The 20100-nt window shown below is 46.6% G+C and overlaps 1 protein-coding gene across 7 annotated transcripts in view; it reads left to right on the forward strand.

Annotated features, from left to right (window-relative positions):
- Nucleotides 1-2031: 2031 nt before the first annotated feature.
- Nucleotides 2032-20100, forward strand: part of gphna (gephyrin a) — a 134910-nt gene continuing 116841 nt past the window's right edge. For all 7 annotated transcript variants that reach the window (XM_064953340.1, XM_064953342.1, XM_064953341.1 and 4 more), the window contains exon 1: nucleotides 2032-2138. In XM_064953340.1, the coding sequence (XP_064809412.1) occupies nucleotides 2075-2138 (64 nt within the window). In that variant the 5' untranslated portion in view covers nucleotides 2032-2074. The remainder of the gene's footprint in view (nucleotides 2139-20100) is intronic.

Here is a 20100-nt window from a genome sequence, read left to right on the forward strand (position 1 = left end):
GAAGTAATGACCCACGGGAGCCCTGTAGCTGTCCTGGGAGACCCTTAGCTGACTTTACGTATAACATTGCACTGGTGATAATTATGCAGCTAGATAGAGTAGAAAATATAACAAGACAGGAACATGTCAATGGTTATCTACATGTGTCTCCTCTGTATGGTAAGAGCCTTCAGTGTCCTGCCATCGTTTTAAAAAGTATAGCACAAAAAAACATGTTGGCCCTGTAACATCCCATGTGTCATCTCCCTAGAGCAACAAACTAGGGACAGAGCATAGCATCAAAGAAACGCTGTCATTTAAGTTGCATAGTGACTTCAGAGACTATAGATGGCCTTGTTCCTGTGACCCAGGAGGATATGTCTGGCTGGTCATACTAAATGATAAATTCCCTGTTTCTTGGCAGGCTCCAAACAGTGTGTTTCTCTCTCACCTTTTCTCTCCTCTCTCTCTGTGTGTGTTTGTGAAAAGAAAGAAAGCAGGACTCTGACGCCTTCTCTTCCTAGCAGACTGAAAACCCTTGCTTCTCTACAGACTGTCTCTATTAGTCCCCTCTGATCTGGGGCCTGAACAGGAGTAGCCACCATAGAGGCTCACTGGTCTGATCTATAATCAGGTTAACCCATCTTAAATAACCTGTTTTTTGGCAGCAGCATCAAGGAGGTCATACTAATGGCTGTATTTTTCTGAGAATCCATTGATCTTATTACAGTAACACTTTATATTACAGCATGGTATAAAACAGTAGGTAACACTTTATTTTGTCATCTATGAACGTTAGAACGCCTTAAATGGCCATAATCTCCACCCAGCATAGCCAGAAGACAACTGGCCACCCCTCAGAGCCTGGTTCCTCTCTAGGTGTCTTCCTGGGTTCCTGCCTTTCTAGAGTTTTTCCTAGCCATTGTGCTTCTACATCTGCATTGCTTGCTGTTTGGGGTTTTAGGCTGGGTTTCTGTATAGGACTTTGACATCTGCTGATGTAAAAAGGGCTTTATAAATACATTTGATTTGATTGATATTTGGATAGTCCATTTGTAGATGCTTAACAGACTATCTACAGATGATCAGTAATGTTTCAACTATCTACTAACCTTAACCCTAGCCCTAACTCTAACCTAACCGTAACCTTAGCAAGCAGTTGATTATCAACAGCTCGTATACAGACTATCCAAATAAAGTGTGACAAAATAGTATTTAGAATCTATTATTATTTAGCTATTTTAGAGGTGTCCCACACAAATGGCCCAAAACCACTGGGACAATCCCACTTCTGCCACCAGTGTAGCGGCTGAGAGTGAACAGCTCCATCACGGAGCTTTAACCAGCGATGTTGAGGTTACAGCAAGTACTGACTCCCTGTGCCATACAAACCTGCGCATCTTAGAAGAGACATTAGTAGACCTACATGCAAAGAAAACACCACTAAGATAATTCAATTATGGGCAGTAGGCCTGTAAGCACCTCCCATTTTGGATCCAGACTACTTGTAAGGGTTTCCACAGGAATGCATGCATTCACATATCTGTACAAAGAGTCCTTTCTGACTGCCCACGCACAGTAAAGAACATGGTTGATTCTAAATATAAATGTGTCTATGAACATCGTCCTTCTGCATGATCTGAGCTCGGCTTCTCTAGCCTAGCTCCCATTATGTTCCCCAAAAGTATATCTGATATTGACAAGATATTCGAGTAACCCCTCTAACAATGAAAATATTGTCTTCAACGATGGAAGACAGGCGAGATCAGGTGGGACAGTTCTAGCCAACGTGAGGGCAGACAACAGGCAAACTTAAAGTTGCCGGAATGCCACGTGCATCCACTTGTCAGTACATTTGTAACAGCCTAAACATTACAAAACATCTATTTGATCAAATAAGTCTGGCGTAATTCGACACTCTCATAGACCTCCATACAAAAAAAGGCTTATCTCACGAGGACAGATTTTGGGTGGAGTAAATCCTCTCGCTTTGCCTTTTCCTCTCTGATATTCCTCCATCCGCCTCCCCCTCGTTCGATGCGCTCTGCCATTGATTATCTCTGGATCCTCAGTACTGGCGAGAGCGGTGGTAAACATGGCGTCGGAAGGGATGATTTTAACCAACCACGACCACCAAATACGAGTTGGAATTCTAACGGGTAATTTCCAAATCTGTCTAAAACGTTTGCCACCTCCGGCTACCCTTGTGTGTTAATTGTATATGATTGTCTTTGCTGTCTTGCTCTCCACCGGGTTGTGGCCAGCTAGCTGAGCTGTGGCTATCTTGTATCGGCTTCTCGAGCCTGTCAAACGGTTAACTTGCTGCCACTCACTGCTTGACCGTGTTCTTGACTTCTGTATCGCTGGTGATTTACAAAGGTTTGTCTCTATATATTCTAAAATGTGCATCCTTTCAGTGGTTTTCATACGCAAGAAACACGATATATCCATGAAGGTGAAAACTGTTTAGTGATTTGAATAATTCATGTATTGTACGCAAGGTAAAAGCAACTAGCCTGGCAAAGCAGAGCAGCACGAGCCAGGTTATGCCAGTGTCACGGACTCGAATATGAGATCTGCATAATGAGAATGAATTCTTACATTAGCTTATTTTCAGCATGATTGCTAAGCTATACTGTTACCGAATTATGTGTTTACCAAGTTAGTATTGCTATTCATATGGAAAATAAGCTAATATTTCAGATTGCATCAGTTGTAGTGTGGGAAGGTTGCGACGTAATTTGTTCTCGAGCGTGTCATTTTCATTCGGATTGCTAGTTATATATAGCCCCACCAAACAATACAGATGACTGTTGAAATATATTTAATTTGGATGCATGACAAAATGGAGCTGTATTTTGGTGCAGCTGTAGTCCCTATAGCCAGCCGTGGAGTATAATCGCTTTTAAAAAAATCCAAAGGCAAGAGTCTGGCTACTGAGCTTGCTATCCCTGTCCCACTCACCGGACCCTCTTTATATGGCAAGAATAATATGTAAAAGATGACTCCGTTGGACAACATTGGCATTCCACTGCCTCTGTGCACAAAAGTAACGTGCCTGTCATGCTTCGTGACACACACACGTTCTTAACTATAGTCCTCCGCGGTAGTCAGATTGCTATCACACACGAGTACCCCACCCCGCCCCCAAGATTCAGGTTAGGCGCTGCCCATTGAATTGTGGTGCTGAAATGGAGCGTATCAGGGCAGCGGTTTATTCAAGAAATATCTAAGGATTTTTTTTATTGTGATACGATGGGTGGGGCGTAGGGGTTTTCCCAAATTACATGTACCGCTATCGCTCTTTTAGCGGCGTTCATCATTAGGCATAGGTACTCTTTCTACCTTCAGTCGAAAGAGTTCTTCAGCTTTATTTATGACATCTTGCTGAAGCAGATGCTTATCTGTGGAAAGTAAGCAGTGCTTGACCATTTGTAAGCCAGAATGCTGCCCCCCCCCCCAACATGTCTGCTTCAGAGAGACTGAAATACATTGGTTTTACCTTTGACCTTCTCAGTCCAATGAGTCTTGTAGTTATTATGAGCTGTTAAGATTGTGGCTTTTGTATGCAAATAGAAAATACTAATATAGGCTACTAATTTGACTAGTAGGTCAGTATTTTACTTTTGATGACTAATGTGAATGATAGTGATAGTGTCTACAAGCCTACCTGAAGAGGTGAACACTAGCTCTTAGCTAAAAGGGCTGTTTTCTCCCATCATTAAATGCCATCGGTCCTGTCTGCTCTCCGTATGGTCTTTCCTCAAACATAGATCTCAGGATTCCCTCTGTGAAGCCTCTCACTGGGAAATGGCAATGGAAGGGTTCAGTGGCAGACTACACATTTTCTTACCCATTTCTATAACAGGCAAACTGAGCCTGTCAGAACTGTGTGTGTGGCCGGGGCTTCTGATGTTACTGTATTAGTATAGTCTGTCTCCTGTATGTTCTCGATTAGACATACAGTAGTCCTGGAATTTACTATGACTATGCTTTATTATTACAAAGTGTGTGTGTGTGTGTTATTGGGCCTGTCTGTGTGTATTGGGCAGGTGAAAGCACCATATATCCTACCAGCCTGACAGTACAGTATCTCTGTGTTTAACTGTGGCAGAGACAGCTCCTGTGGTGTAGTGAAACCAAAACCTGCTGTGTGTCTAGTGGCTGGCAGCTATGATAATGGGCCTTGTCAGGTGTGTGTGTAGTGGCAGCTATGCTAATTGTCCTTGCAGGTATGTGTGTGTTTAAGGTGAGTGGTGTGCTTCATTTGTGTTGGTCAGCGATATGCAGTATGTGATGGGACTTTAGTAGTAGCCTAAGAAATTGTGCTGTCTGTCTGTCGATCCAGCTGACCTGTTCTATGTTCTGTCTGTCCTTCTGATCTGAGCCTCACCCGATCTGTCTCTCTGTCCTGTCCACCTGATCTGTCTGTCATATTTTATGTTTAGCCTCCTATAGTCCAGCGAGTTAAAATGCAGTTTGTCTGAGTTATTTAGAATTTTGTGTCGGTATTATCCTTAATAAACAAAATAAAAAAACAACTTGGAGTGAGAAACCAAAAATAAAAACCTTTCAAAAAGTCTTCTGGTTCTTAACGTTCCATCTGAAGGAGCTGCGTTTGGCATCAAAGATTCTTCCAGGATGAGTAGAGTAGACCGTCTGCCTGACAGCCCCTGTCTCTTTGCTGTTCAAAGCAATGATCACAACCTGATGCAATGCTACATGCTCAGTCTCCGCTTTCTCTCCCCCCGCCTGCCTTTGCATAACAGCCTCAGTTGCGTGTTGATATCACCATATCTCCCATGTGTGTAAGTAGCAGAAGAGTTTTGTCTGCGTTCAACCTTTTACAAAGACTATTAGCTTGTTGAGACTTTTCAGACAAATGACCTTGAACAACCAACCCATGTCTGTCTGCCAGCAATGAAAGAAGTTTGAACGTGTTGATGAGGTGAGGGGACGTGTTGATGAGGTGAGGGGACGTGTTGATGAGGTGAGGGGACGTGTTGATGAGGTGAGGGGACGTGTTGATGAGGTGAGGGGATGAGGTGAGGGGACGTGTTGATGAGGTGAGGTGTTGATGAGGTGAGGTGTTGATGAGGTGAGGGGACGTGTTGATGAGGTGAGGTGAGGTGAGGTGTTGATGAGGTGAGGGGACGTGTTGATGAGGTGAGTGTTGATGAGGTGAGTGTTGATGAGGTGAGTGTTGATGAGGTGAGTGTTGATGAGGTGAGTGTTGATGAGGTGAGGGGACGTGTTGATGAGGTATGGGGACGTGTTGATGAGGTGAGGGGACGTGTTGATGAGGTGAGTGTTGATGAGGTGAGTGTTGATGAGGTGAGGGGGTGAGGTGAGAGGACGTGTTGATGAGGTGAGGGGACGTGTGTGGCATCTTGTCTGGATATTCAACACTCCACAGATCTGTAATTGTGTATAACCTCTCTAAAGCCTTTTGTTGGCTGATCTGTGATCAGATATTGTAACACCTATAAGACCTGACTGTCAGTGAAGGAAGGCAGACAGCTAATTCCATCTGTAACTCATGCCCCATAGTCATTGAACACTGGTCACTTTAATAATGTTTACATACTGGTTTACCCACTTTATATGTAAATCAAATTTTATTGGTCACATACACATGGTTAGCACATGTTAATGCGAGTGTAGCGAAATGCTTATGCTTCTAGTTCCGACCATGCAGTAATATCGAACAAGTAATCTAACAATTTCACAACAACTACCTTATACACACAAGTGTAAAGGAATGAATAAGAATATGTACATAAAGATATATGAATGAGCGATGGCCGAACGGCATAGGCAAGATGCAGTAGATGGTATAGAGTACAGTATATACATATGAGATGAGTAATGTAGGGTATGTAAACATTATATAAAGTGGTATTGTTTAAGTGACAAGTGATACATTTATTACATCCAATTTTTAATTATTAAAGTGGCTAGATATTTGTGTCAGTGTGTTGGTAGCAGCCACTCAATGTTAGTGATGGCTGTTTAACAGTCTGATGGCCTTGAGATAGAAGCTGTTTTTCAGTCTCTCGTTCCCTGCTTTGATGAACCTGTACTGACCTCTCCTTCTGGATGATAGCGGGGTGAACAGGCAGTGGCTCGGGTGGTTGTTGTCCTTGATCTTTTTGGCCTTCCTGTGACATCGGGTGGTGTAGGTGTCCTGGAGGGCATTTAGTTTGCCCCCGGTGATGCGTTGTGCAGAACTCACTACCCTCTGGAAAACCTTACGGTTGTGGGCAGAGCAGTTGCCGTACCAGGCGGTGATACAGCCTGACAGGATGCTCTCGATTGTGCATCTGTAGAAGTTTTGTGAGTGCTTTTGGTGACAAGCCGAATTTCTTCAGCCTCCTGAGGTTGAAGAGGCTGCTGCGCCTTCTTCACAACGCTGTCTGTGTGGGTGTACCAATTCAGTTTGTCCGTGATGTGTACGCCGAGGAACTTGAATTTTTCTACTCTCTCCACTACTGTCCCGTCGCTGTGGATAGGGGGTGCTCCCTCTGCTGTTTCCTGAAGTCCACAATCATCTCCTTTGTTTTGTTGACGTTGAGTGTGTTATTTTCCTGACACCACACTCCGAGGGCCCTCACCTCCTCCCTGTAGGCCATCTCGTTGTTGTTGGTAATCAAGCCTACCACTGTAGTGTCGTCCACAAACTTGATTGAGTTGGAGGCGTGCATGGCCACGCAGTCGTGGGTGAACAGTGAGTACAGGAGAGGGCTCAGAACGCACCCTTGTGGGGCCCCAGTGTTGAGGATCAGCGGGGTGGAGATGTTGTTACATGCCCTCACCACCTGGGGGCGGCCCGTCAGGATGTCCAGTACCCAGTTGCACAGGGTGGGGTCGCGACCCAGGGTCTCGAGCTTGATGATGAGTTTGGAGGGTGCTATGGTGTTAAATGCTGAGCTGGAGTCGATGAACAGACAGATTCTCACATAGGTCTTCCAGATGGGTTAGTGCAGTGTGGTTGCGATTGCGTAATCTGTGGACCTATTGGGGCGGTAAGCAAAGGGTGTCAGGTATGCTGGAGATGATATGGTCCTTGACTAGTCTCTCAAAGCACTTCATGATGACAGAAGTGAGTGCCACGGGGCGGTAATCGTTTAGCTCAGTTACCTTAGCTTTCTTGGGAACAGGAACAATGGTGGCCCTCTTGAAGCATGTTGGAACAGCAGACTGGGATAGGGATTGATTGAATATGTCCGTAAACACACCAGCCAGCTGGTCTGCGCATGCTCTGAAGATGCGGCTGGGGATGCCGTCTGGGCCTGCAGCCTTGCGAGGTTTTCTTCTTAGCCAGCTACATAGCCGTCTTTGTATCAACGACAATTGCATAATTATCGTATTTCGTCGTCCTAACGTATCTGCCCAGCAGCTAGCTAAGCAGCTAGCTAAGCAGCTAAGCAGCTAGCTAACATCCACTGTCCACTAGCACTGTAGAAACTATTACACTCAACTGAACGACTCGATTAGCGTAGTGTCAGCTAGCTACATAGTTGTCTTCGTATCCAAGATAATTGTGCAGTTTAGAGTGTGTAGACTTAGAGTGATTATCTTAATTTACCGAGGTTAGCTAGCCAGCTATTTGTCGTCCTTAACGTAGGAAATGCTGCTAGCTAGCTAGCCAACAGCTAGCCAACCTCTACCGAATTGAACTCCAACTACCCGGTCAACATTCCGCGTCGTTCCACAGGTAGTATCACATTTTCATTTCACTTCATTACAGTACAACGGTTTGATTTGTTTGATCGTAGCTAGCCAGCTACATAGCCGTCTTTGTATCTAAGACAATTGTGTAGTCTAGAGCGATTTTCTAGGTTAGCTGGCCAGCTATTGTCGTTCTTCTAACGTAGCTAGCCAGCTAGCCCCCGAATAGCAGCACTGTAGTAACTATTACAGTACAACGGTTTGTTTTGTTTGATCGTAGCTAGCTAGCTACATAGCCGTCTTTGTATCTAAGACAATTGTGTAGCCTAGAGCGATTTTCTAGGTTAGCCAGCCAGCTATTGTCGTTCTTTTAAGTAACGGAACGCAATCAACCTTGCTAGCTAGCCAGCTAGCCCCCGAATAGCAGCACTGTAGAAACTATTACACTCGACGGAACGACTTGATTAGTGTAGTGTCAACATCGCAGCCACTACCAGCTAGCCTACTCCAGCAGTACTGTTTCATTTCAATCATTTTAGTCAATAAGATTCTTGCTACGTAAGCTTAACTTTCTGAACATTCGAGACGTGTAGTCCACTTGTCATTCCAATCTCCTTTGCATTAGCGTAGCCTCTTCTGTACCCTGTTAACTATGTGTCTATCTAATCCTGTTCTCTCCTCTCTGCACAGACCATACAAACGCTCCACACCGCGTGGCCGCGGCCACCCTAATCTGGTGGTCCCAGCGCGCACGACCCACGTGGAGTTCCTGGTCTCCGGTAGCCTCTGGAACTGCCGATCTGCGGCCAACAAGGCAGAGTTCATCTCAGCCTATGCCTCCCTCCAGTCCCTCGACTTCCTGGCACTGACGGAAACATGGATCACCACAGATAACACTGCTACTCCTACTGCTCTCTCTTCGTCCGCCCACGTGTTCTCGCACACCCGAGAGCTTCTGGTCAGCGGGGTGGTGGCACCGGGATCCTCATCTCTCCCAAGTGGTCATTCTCTCTCTCTCCCCTTACCCATCTATCTATCGCCTCCTTTGAATTCCATGCTGTCACAGTTACCAGCCCTTTCAAGCTTAACATTCTTATCATTTATCGCCCTCCAGGTTCCCTCGGAGAGTTCATCAATGAGCTTGATGCCTTGATAAGCTCCTTTCCTGAGGACGGCTCACCTCTCACAGTCCTGGGCGACTTTAACCTCCCCACGTCTACCTTTGACTCATTCCTCTCTGCCTCCTTCTTTCCACTCCTCTCCTCTTTTGACCTCACCCTCTCACCTTCCCCCTACTCACAAGGCAGGCAATACGCTCGACCTCATCTTTACTAGATGCTGTTCTTCCACTAACCTCACTGCAACTCCCCTCCAAGTCTCCGACCACTACCTTGTATCCTTTTCCCTCTCGCTCTCATCCAACACTTCCCACACTGCCCCTACTCGGATGGTATCGCGCCGTCCCAACCTTCGCTCTCTCTCCCCCGCTACTCTTTCCTCTTCCATCCTTTCATCTCTTCCCTCTGCTCATACCTTCTCCAACCTTTCTCCTGACTCTGCCTCCTCAACCCTCCTCTCTTCCCTTTCTGCATCCTTTGACTCTCTATGTCCCCTATCCTCCAGGCCGGCTCGGTCCTCCCCTCCCGCTCCGTGGCTCGATGACTCATTGCGAGCTCACAGAACAGAGCTCCGGGCAGCCGAGCGGAAATGGAGGAAAACTCGCCTCCCTGCGGACCTGGCATCCTTTCACTCCCTCCTCTCTACATTTTCCTCCTCTGTCTCTGCTGCTAAAGCCACTTTCTACCACTCTAAATTCCAAGCATCTGCCTCTAACCCTAGGAAGCTCTTTGCCACCTTCTCCTCCCTTCTGAATCCTCCTCCCCCTCCCCCCTCCTCCCTCTCTGCAGATGACTTCGTCAACCATTTTGAAAAGAAGGTCGACGACATCCGATCCTCGTTTGCTAAGTCAAACGACACCGCTGGTTCTGCTCACACTGCCCTACCCTGTGCTCTGACCTCTTTCTCCCCTCTCTCTCCAGATGAAATCTCGCTTCTTGTGACGGCCGGCCGCCCAACAACCTGCCCGCTCGACCCTATCCCCTCCTCTCTCCTCCAGACCATTTCCGGGGACCTTCTCCCTTACCTCACCTCGCTCATCAACTCATCCCTGACCGCTGGCTACGTCCCTTCCGTCTTCAAGAGAGCGAGAGTTGCACCCCTTCTGAAGAAACCTACACTCGATCCCTCCGATGTCAACAACTACAGACCAGTATCCCTTCTTTCTTTTCTCTCCAAAACTCTTGAACGTGCCGTCCTTGGCCAGCTCTCCCTCTATCTCTCTCAGAATGACCTTCTTGATCCAAATCAGTCAGGTTTCAAGACTAGTCATTCAACTGAGACTGCTCTTCTCTGCATCACGGAGGCGCTCCGCACTGCTAAAGCTAACTCTCTCTCCTCTGCTCTCATCCTTCTAGACCTATCGGCTGCCTTCGATACTGTGAACCATCAGATCCTCCTCTCCACCCTCTCCGAGTTGGGCATCTCCGGCGCGGCCCACGCTTGGATTGCGTCCTACCTGACAGGTCGCTCCTACCAGGTGGCGTGGCGAGAATCTGTCTCCTCGCCACGCGCTCTCACCACTGGTGTCCCCCAGGGCTCTGTTCTAGGCCCTCTCCTATTCTCGCTATACACCAAGTCACTTGGCTCTGTCATAACCTCACATGGTCTCTCCTATCATTGCTATGCAGACGACACACAATTAATCTTCTCCTTTCCCCCTTCTGATGACCAGGTGGCGAATCGCATCTCTGCATGTCTGGCAGACATATCAGTGTGGATGACGGATCACCACCTCAAGCTGAACCTCGGCAAGACGGAGCTGCTCTTCCTCCCGGGGAAGGACTGCCCGTTCCATGATCTCGCCATCACGGTTGACAACTCCATTGTGTCCTCCTCCCAGAGCGCTAAGAACCTTGGCGTGATCCTGGACAACACCCTGTCGTTCTCAACCAACATCATGGCGGTGGCCCGTTCCTGTAGGTTCATGCTCTACAACATCCGCAGAGTACGACCCTGCCTCACACAGGAAGCGGCGCAGGTCCTAATCCAGGCACTTGTCATCTCCCGTCTGGATTACTGCAACTCGCTGTTGGCTGGGCTCCCTGCCTGTGCCATTAAACCCCTACAACTCATCCAGAACGCCGCAGCCCGTCTGGTGTTCAACCTTCCCAAGTTCTCTCACGTCACCCCGCTCCTCCGCTCTCTCCACTGGCTTCCAGTTGAAGCTCGCATCCGCTACAAGACCATGGTGCTTGCCTACGGAGCTGTGAGGGGAACGGCACCGCAGTACCTCCAGGCTCTGATCAGGCCCTACACCCAAGCAAGGGCACTGCGTTCATCCACCTCTGGCCTGCTCGCCTCCCTACCATTGAGGAAGTACAGTTCCCGCTCAGCCCAGTCAAAACTGTTCGCTGCTCTGGCCCCCCAATGGTGGAACAAACTCCCTCACGACGCCAGGACAGCGGAGTCAATCACCACCTTCCGGAGACACCTGAAACCCCACCTCTTCAAGGAATACCTAGGATAGGATAAGTAATCCTTCTCACCCCCCCCCCCCCCCCCTCAATGACTTAGATGCACTATTGTAAAGTGGCTGTTCCACTGGATGTCAGAAGGTGAATTCACCAACTTGTAAGTCGCTCTGGATAAGAGCGTCTGCTAAATGACTTAAATGTAAATGTAAATGTTTAACATGTTTAAATGTTTTACTCACGTCGGCTGCAGTGAAGGAGAGTCTGCATGTTTTGTTAGCGGGCCGTGTCACTGTATTGTCCTCAAAGCGAGCAAAAAAAGTAATTTAGTCTGTCTGGGAGCAAGACATCCTGGTCCGCGACGGGGCTGGTTTTCTTTTTGTAGTCCGTGATTGACTGTAGACCCTGCCACATACCTCTTGTGTCTGAGCCGTTGAATTGCGACTCTACGTTGTCTCTATACTGACACTTAGCTAGTTTGATTGCCTTGCGGAGGGAATAGCTACACTGTTTGTATTCGGTCATGTTTCTACTTCCGGCGCCGACAGAGATGGCCACCTCGCTTCGCGTTCCCAGGAAACTATGCAGTATTTATTTTTTTTGTTATTTTTTACATTGGTACCCCAGGTAATCTTAGGTTTCATTACATACAGTCGGGGGGACTGTATGCATAGATTAACATTAGACTGCACTATATTTATTATTGAAGTTATTGACTTATCTTTTTTTTTTACCTCTTCAGTGGCCACAATTTCAGTGGTAACATCACTGTTTGTCCTCCGGCGTAGTGCAGGGACTCGAACAGGCAGGGACTCGAACCTTGGATCCAGTGCAATAGATCTATGAAGGTAGTCCTGTACGTTAGGGGGGTATCTGGGGTTCAGGTCCTCTCTAATGGCAGCCTTGGCATCTCTAGTGATGGTGCGGTCTTCCTCACTTGGGGCCATGGATTGCAGAATCCTTGTTTTCAGAGGTAGGATCATGGACACAGACAGTGGAGTTTCAGTGCTCACTAGGTTTAACTGTTTTGAGGGGTTTGAACACCTGGAGGACCTCCTCTGTCACTTTCACGTCATTAACAGACAAGGTGACGATGTCTTTATGTTTTTTCAGGGTCTTGTCTGTCAGTGCAGTGTATACAGCTGTCTGCTGCTCAAGATGGAGCTCCAACATGTCAAAGTGAAATTCCATGTTGTTGTGACATGGTGTATGAGCTTGTGGGTCGGTAGCTGTAACATTTCCTGCTTGGTCTTAAGCACATGAGTGGCGGCTGTTCTTCGGTAGAAAAAGAAAACCCCCTTCTTGATCCTCCCAAGGAGGCGGTCCATCTGGTTACCTGAGATTCCCCTTTGGGATCCTAATTTGATCACAAGTGCAAAGCAAGCTACCTGTGGCTCCAGTCCAGCCTCTATCACTGCATTTACTTGGTTCTTGGCATTATCTGTGGTGATTGGGATATTGTTATTGGGCCTCTCTAGCTTTCACTCTGCTACTGCTCCTAGCAGTACCTGCGCCAGAGTTGTGCCCGTGTGACTCTCATAGAGGGGGTGTGTCTGTAGCACCGGACTTCACATCTCCCACTCCTCTCTGGTGTAGTGAGCAGTCACAGTCACGTAGCTTTCTGTAACCCTGGAGGTCCACTCCTCTGTGGTGTAGTGAGCAGTCAGTCACGTAGCTTTCTGTTACCCTGGAGGTCCACTCCTCTGTGGTGTAGTGAGCAGTCAGTCACGTAGCTTTCTGTTACCCTGGAGGTCCACTCCTCTGTGGTGTAGTGAGCAGCCACAGTCATGTAGCTTTCCATTACCCTGGAGGTCCACTCCTCTGTGGTGTAGTGAGCAGTCACCGTCATGTAGCTTTTTGTTGCCCTGGAGGTCCACTCCTCTGTGCTGTAGTGAGCAGTCACCGTCATGTAGCTTTTTGTTGCCCTGGAGGTCCACTCCTCTGTGCTGTAGTGAGCAGTCACCGTCATGTAGCTTTCCGTTGCCCTGGAGGTCCACTCCTCTGTGCTGTAGTGAGCAGTCACCGTCATGTAGCTTTTTGTTGCCCTGGAGGTCCACTCCTCTGTGCTGTAGTGAGCAGTCACCGTCATGTAGCTTTCCGTTGCCCTGGAGGTCCAGCCGTCTGTGGTGAGGGCAACAGAGGAGGCCTTGGATAATTTGTTGACAATTTAGATATTTTCCTGTTTATAAAGATCTGGCATAATCTTCATACTGAAGTGGGTGCGCCAGGGGATTTCGTAGTGTGTCTTAAGCACTTTCACCATATTTTGAAACCCTTTTGTTTTCCACAACAGAGTATGGCCTCATGTCTGCAGCGATAAACATCCCAATAGATTTGGTGATGGCTTTAGCTCGGTCTGATTCTGCAGCAAAAAGGCCAAAACCTCTTGGAACTCCCCATCCCGGATCCGGGATCGTGACTAAAGCCTCAGGCTCATTAGCATAACGCAACGTTAACGATTTCTGAAAATCGCAAATAAAATGAAAATAATGCGTCTGCTCTCAAGCTTAGCCTTTTCTTAACAACACTGTCATCTCAGATTTTCAAAATATGCTTTTGAACCATAGAAATGGACTAATTTGTGTAAGAGTATGCAAAGCTAGCATAGCATTTTGAGTAGCATTTAGCACGCAACATTTTCACAAAAACCAGATAACCAAATAAATAAAATCATTTACCTTTGAAGAGCTTCTGATGTTTTCAATGAGGAGACTCTCAGTTACATACCAAATGCGCAGTTTTTCCTGAAAGCGTCTGTGTGTAGGAGAAATCGTTCCGTTTTCTACATTGCGTCTGGCTACCGAAACGAACCGAAAATTCAGTCACCTACAACGTAAAACCTTTTCCGAATTAACTACATAATATCGACCGAAACATGGCAAACGTTGTTTGGAATCAATCCTCAAGGTGTTTTTTCACATATCTCTTCATTGATATGCAGTTCGTGGAAGCTTGCTTTCCTCTCTGTATCCCATGGAAAAATACTGGCAGCTGGCTTTTGCGCACCAATTTCGGCGCAGGACACCGGGCGGACACCTGGTAAATGTGGTCTCTTATGGTCAATCTTCCAATGATCTGCCTACAAATACGTCACACTGCTGCAGACACCTTGGGGAAACGACAGAAAGGGCAGGCTCATTCCTCTCGCATTCACAGCCATATAAGGAGACAATGGAAAACAGAGCCTCAAAAATCCTGCTCATTTCCTGGATGCCGTCTCATCTTGGTTTTGCCTGAAGCTCACGTTCTAGGGCACGCACAGAAAATATCTTGGTAGTTCTGGACACGTCAGAGTGTTTTCTTTCGAAAGCTATCAATTATATGCATAGTCGAGCATCTTTTTGTGACAAAATATCTTGTTTAAAACGGGAACGTTTTTCATCCAAAAATGAAATAGCGCCCCCAGAGCATCAACAGGTTATAGGTCGCGGTGAGAAGTTGTCTCTGGGCTGAGTTGGCTCCCGTCACTGACACACCAGGGTGATGACACGTGTGGCCACGCTCAATGTATTTCCATGATCATATGGCTTTCTTGTGGCACAATGCCCACACACCGTAATGGTGTTTGTCCACCACCCTTCTTACGTCATCATATTTGACAGGGAAGCTAACATGCTCCCATACATGAGACTTAAATGAAGCGGGAGGCTTTTCCAGTTATTCAGCTCCTCCATGTCTGTCACCGCTCTTTTCTTCTTAGATTTTTGCAGCGCGAGCCTCCAGGTTTGATTCTTTGGGATTCAACATGCCCCGTGCACGTGAACAGTACACACAACTGCTTAAAAAAAATCAAGTCAACCTTCAGGCTTCAGAGAAAAACACAGCATCTGTCTTGTCTTCATCTTTTCACTGCAACTCTGCATTGAGATTTAGAGCATTATTACTTTAAAAAGGAACAGCGTTGGTGAAACTGTATTTCACACTATAATGGTTCAACTTTGCAATTGATTCGCGGTTCACATGCGTGCCGAACCGTGGGGGGTGATCCGTACGGATAAACTACTGTCCGTTACATCACTAATACCTATATAATGTAGTTACATGACATAATAACGCCACGTAAAATTTAGCGTTACAGGTGCAACACAGCATTCCTAACCTCACCCACGATGTCTGCTGTGTGGATCGAACAGTCAACAAGTACAGCAGTTATTTGAAAGAATAAGAATTTCAGCGCAACAACTTAAAGGCGAAATCCATTAACTTCAAGCTAATGAAATCATTGCCCTTGACAATCAACCGTTCTCTGTCGTGGGTGATGTTGGCTTTCACCGACTGGTCGAGCACCGGTACACACTACCAAGTGCGCTATTTTTCAGATGTTGCCCTTCCGGAGTTACACAGTAATGGCGTCACTGCTATTAGCTTCACGACTGACATTTGGACCAGCGATATCAGCCCCGTGAGCATGCCGAGTCTGACAGCACAGTGGGTCGTCGGAATACGTATTGAGGAAAGTCGTATTGCTCATGAATGTGCTGGTTGTCATACCACTGCTGCCATTTCAATGGCATTTGAGAACATGTTTGGAACTTGGAAACATGAACACATTGCTAACTCCATTCGAACAACTGACTCGAGAAATAAGCTCATCAACTGTGTAGGCAGCAGAAGTGATACCCTCTGTCATAGCATTGAAACTCCTGCTCAACAAAACTGCCGACACAGGCTGTGAACAAGCGATTCGGTGGCATTCTCTCTTTAATGTGTTGCCACCATGCTCGATGCTAGGTAGAAGATCGTTACTTCGTTGCAGACAAGAAACAGGGTTTACCTGAAATATTACATACACAGCTGGACAAGATGAAAATGTACACAGTGACGGTGCGCACCGAGGAAGAGAGGCCACGGACAGACCGAACTGAAACTTCACTGCTTGACACGTATGATGAAATCCTGGTTGTGACTGAAACGACTGAACAAATGAACCACGAAACAACAAGTAAGTGAAAGAAATAGGTTTTGATGATGTTTTACTGGTAACGGGGACACACGTAAATGCCAACAATAACTTTTTGGTCAGTGTGGTGTCTGTGTAACCTTTATTTAACTAGGCAAGTCAGTTAAGAACAAATTCTAATCTACAGTGACAGCCTACCCTGGCCAATTGTGCGCCACCCTGTGAGACTCTCAATCACGGTCGGATGTGATACAGCTTGGATTCGAACCAGGAACTGTAGTGACGCCTCTTGCACTGAGATGCAGTGCCTTAGACTGCTGTGTCCGTGTGTTAACTATTTTACTGTACTAGAATGCTTAAGAGGGTACTAAAATGTTTAATATTGTTTATTGGTATCGGGTTTTTTGGCAAGGAAAATATTGGATATCGGTATCGGCCAAAAATGTCATATCGGTGCATCACTAATACAGTACTTTTACTTGGGGCTCAGTTCCTCATCAGTGTTTGTGTTGGTGGTTGGAATATGTTCTAGAATGCCCGCTGGGCCAGCTTTGAGTTTCTCTGTAGTGCTGAGTATGAGCTTTCACAGGCCCGTCTTTGGGGATAAATAATATGTCTGTGTACTCTGCTACCTTAGGAATCTGATCTGAATCAGCCCTTTGTGTCTGATTTTAGCATGTGACAGACACACAAGCACACAGCTCTGAATAGGATATAGTATATTTTACAACACATAGTTGAACATACAGTTGAAGTCGGAAGTTTACATAGACTTAGGTTGGAATCATTAACTTGTTTTTCAACCACTCCACAAATTCCTTGTTAACAAACTATAGTTTTATTAAGCCTGTTAGGACATCTACTTTGATGCTACACAGGCTGGTAAACAACATCACAGAGGAACTGCAGCCAGAGTCCAAATGCGGCTTCAGAAAGAACAGGAGTACAGTCGACATGATATTCACGGCACGGCAACTCCAGAAGAAGTACGGTGAACAACAACAGGACCTAGTGAATGACCTGCAGAGAGCTGGGACCAAAGTAACAAAGCCTACCATAAGCAACACACTATGCAGCCAGGGACTCAAATCCTGCAGTGCCAGACGTGTCCCCCTGCTTAAGCCAGTACATGTCCAGGCCCGTCTGAAGTTTGCTAGAGAGCATTTGGATGATCCAGAAGAAGATTGGGAAAATGTCATATGGTCAGATAAAACCAAAATATATTTGGTAACTCAACTCTTCGTGTTTGGAGGACAAAGAATGCTGAGTTGCATCCAAAGAACACCATACCTACTGTGAAGCATGGGGGTGGAAACATCATGCTTTGGGGCTGGTTTTCTGCAAAGGGACCAGGACGACTCATCCGTGTAAAGGAAAGAGTGAATGGGGCCATGTATTGTGAGATTTTGAGTGAAAGCCTCCTTCCCTCAGCAAGGGCATTGAAGATGAAACGTGGCTGGGTCTTTCAGCATGACAATGATCCCAAACACACCGCCCGGGCAACGAAGGAGTGGCTTCGTAAGAAGCATTTCAAGGTCCTGGAGTGGCCTAGCCAGTCTCCAGATCTCAACCCCATAGAACATCTTTGGAGGGAGTTGAAAGTCCGTGTTGTCCAGCAACAGCCCCAAAACATCACTGCTCTAGAGGAGATCTGCATGGTGGAATGGGCCAAAATACCAGCAACAGTGTGTGAAAACCTTGTGAAGACTTACAGAAAATGTTTGACCTCTGTCATTGCCAACAAAGGGTATATAACAAAGTATTGAGATAAACTTTTGTTATTGACCAAATACTTATTTTCCACCATAATTTGCAAATAAATTCATTAAATTCTACAATGTGATTTTCTGGATTTTTTTCTTCTCATTTTGTCTGTCATAGTTGAAGTGTACCTATGAAAATTACAGGCCTCATCTTTTTAAGTGGGAGAACTTGCACAATTGGTGGCTGACTAAATACTTTTTTTGCCCACTGTATCCACAGTAAAACGAGTCCTATATCAACATAACCTGAAAGGCTGCTCAGCAAGGAAGAAGCCACTGCTCCACAAATGCCATGAAAAGCCAGACTATGGTTTGCAAATGCACATGGGGACAAAGATTGTACTATTTGGAAAAATGTCCTTTTGTCTGATGAAACAAAAATAGAACTGTTTGGCCATAATGACCATTTTTATGTTTGGAGGAAAAAAAGGGAGGCTTGCAAGCCAAAGCAGCATCCTCTAGGCCTGTGGGTTTGATGTTGCACTTCTTCAACAGTTATTTTTAGCCGGTTCTAGCGCTTCATCTGCCCCCCTTCAGGCCGCTGGCCACGGTGTAGCTTGCCCTACAGGATCTTCCACGGCAAGCACTCCTGAGACATTCTAATGACATGCCCAAGCCAGTGCAGTTGGTGTTGGGTGACCATAGTCTCCATACTCTTGCAGTTGGTCTTAGCAAGTATTTCTGTATGGGACACACAGTTGCACCAGGTGATTCCCAGGATGCGCTGCAACTTATGTGGAATCGCTCAAGCTGCTTGTGGCGACTAAGTGACCCAGGCTTCGCAGCTGTAAAGAAGTGTGATGATGCAGATGGCTTGATAGACGGAGACGTTGGTGTGGAGGTGGCGATCCCTGTTTTGGAAGACCCTGCGTCTGAGTTTCCCAAAGGTAGCTGATGCTTGATCCTAATTTGATTTTTGAGGACGATGTTGCAGTCCTCCGAGAGGATGCTTCCCAGGTATTTGAATAACATGACTATTTCCTGTAATTTGTGTTCAATGGGGAAGACAGGTGTGGTGGGTGGAGGGCTGGATCTCCATTGGCAAACCATCTCTGTCAAACCACCTCTGTCTTGGTGGTGTTGATAGAAAGCCCCATCCTGCTATAGACCATCACAGCCGCTACAAGGACAGACTGACGGTCTTCCGGAGTGTAGGCCACGAGAGCAGTCATCAGCATACTGCAGCTCAAGAACCCGCTCTATCAAAACCTTGGTGATTGCTTGGAGCCTGCTGTTGTTGAGTAGGTTAACCATCCAGCCTGAAGTCCATCGCAACCCCGCTGCTTTCCTCATGCTCCTTGTGGGGTAGTTGGGTGACAAATAAGAGGAAGATGTTAGATTACAGGTGCCAGCCTACACCCCTGCATCACACTGATGCTTACTCCAAAGGGAATTGACTCCTACCCTTCTATGGCCACCCAAGCCATCATCCCATCATGGAACCGGCTAAGGATGTTAACAAAATTGTCTGGACAGACACATTTGAGTAGAAGACCCCATAGTAGTTCCATGCTCTCAGTGTCGAAGGCCTTGGAAAGGCTGTTGTTCACCGTACTTCTTCTGGAGTTGCCGTGCCGTGAATATCATGTCGACTGTACTCCTGTTCTTTCTGAAGCCGCATTTGGACTCTGGCTGCAGTTCCTCTGTGATGTTGTTTACCAGCCTGTGTAGCATCACATGGGCCTGGACCTTGCCGGCAACAGCAAGAGTGGATATCCCTCGGCTGTTGCTGCAGATGGACTTGTCACCCTTGTTCTTATAGATGGTGACAATGTTTGCATCCCGTCACTGTTGGGGGACGATCTCCCAGTCCCAAACCTCAGTGATGTTCTGGTGCTGAAATAACCTACCTTCTTAAGGATCTCTGCTGGGATGTTGTCAGTGCCATCAGCTGTTTTCATGGGGGTGATGGAGTGACTTTTAGGGCCATAACTCAACTAAAGCTGTAGAAATTGGGCATGTCGTTTTTCAATTTGAATTTCCTGTGCCTTATCCAACATTCGTTCTGCAGAGTATACAAGGTTGTTTGCACTTCCTTGCACGATGCATGCTTTTGCTTGCTGAGGGTAGCAGATGTGGGGCTGTCCTGTGCGCTTTGTGTCCAGTAATTTTGTGATGGTGTCAGAATTCTGATAGAAGCAGTGCTTTGCCTCATTTTCAGATGGTAACGTTGAGAAGAGCAGCATAACTTATCTTGGCTAGGAGGATACGGAGAGACATGAGTCTTTCACTTATGCTGACAGGTGTTTCGGTGAGG

The sequence above is a fragment of the Oncorhynchus masou genome, chromosome 32 (genome assembly GCF_036934945.1).
Source record: "Oncorhynchus masou masou isolate Uvic2021 chromosome 32, UVic_Omas_1.1, whole genome shotgun sequence".
Classification (NCBI taxonomy): Eukaryota; Metazoa; Chordata; class Actinopteri; order Salmoniformes; family Salmonidae; genus Oncorhynchus; species Oncorhynchus masou.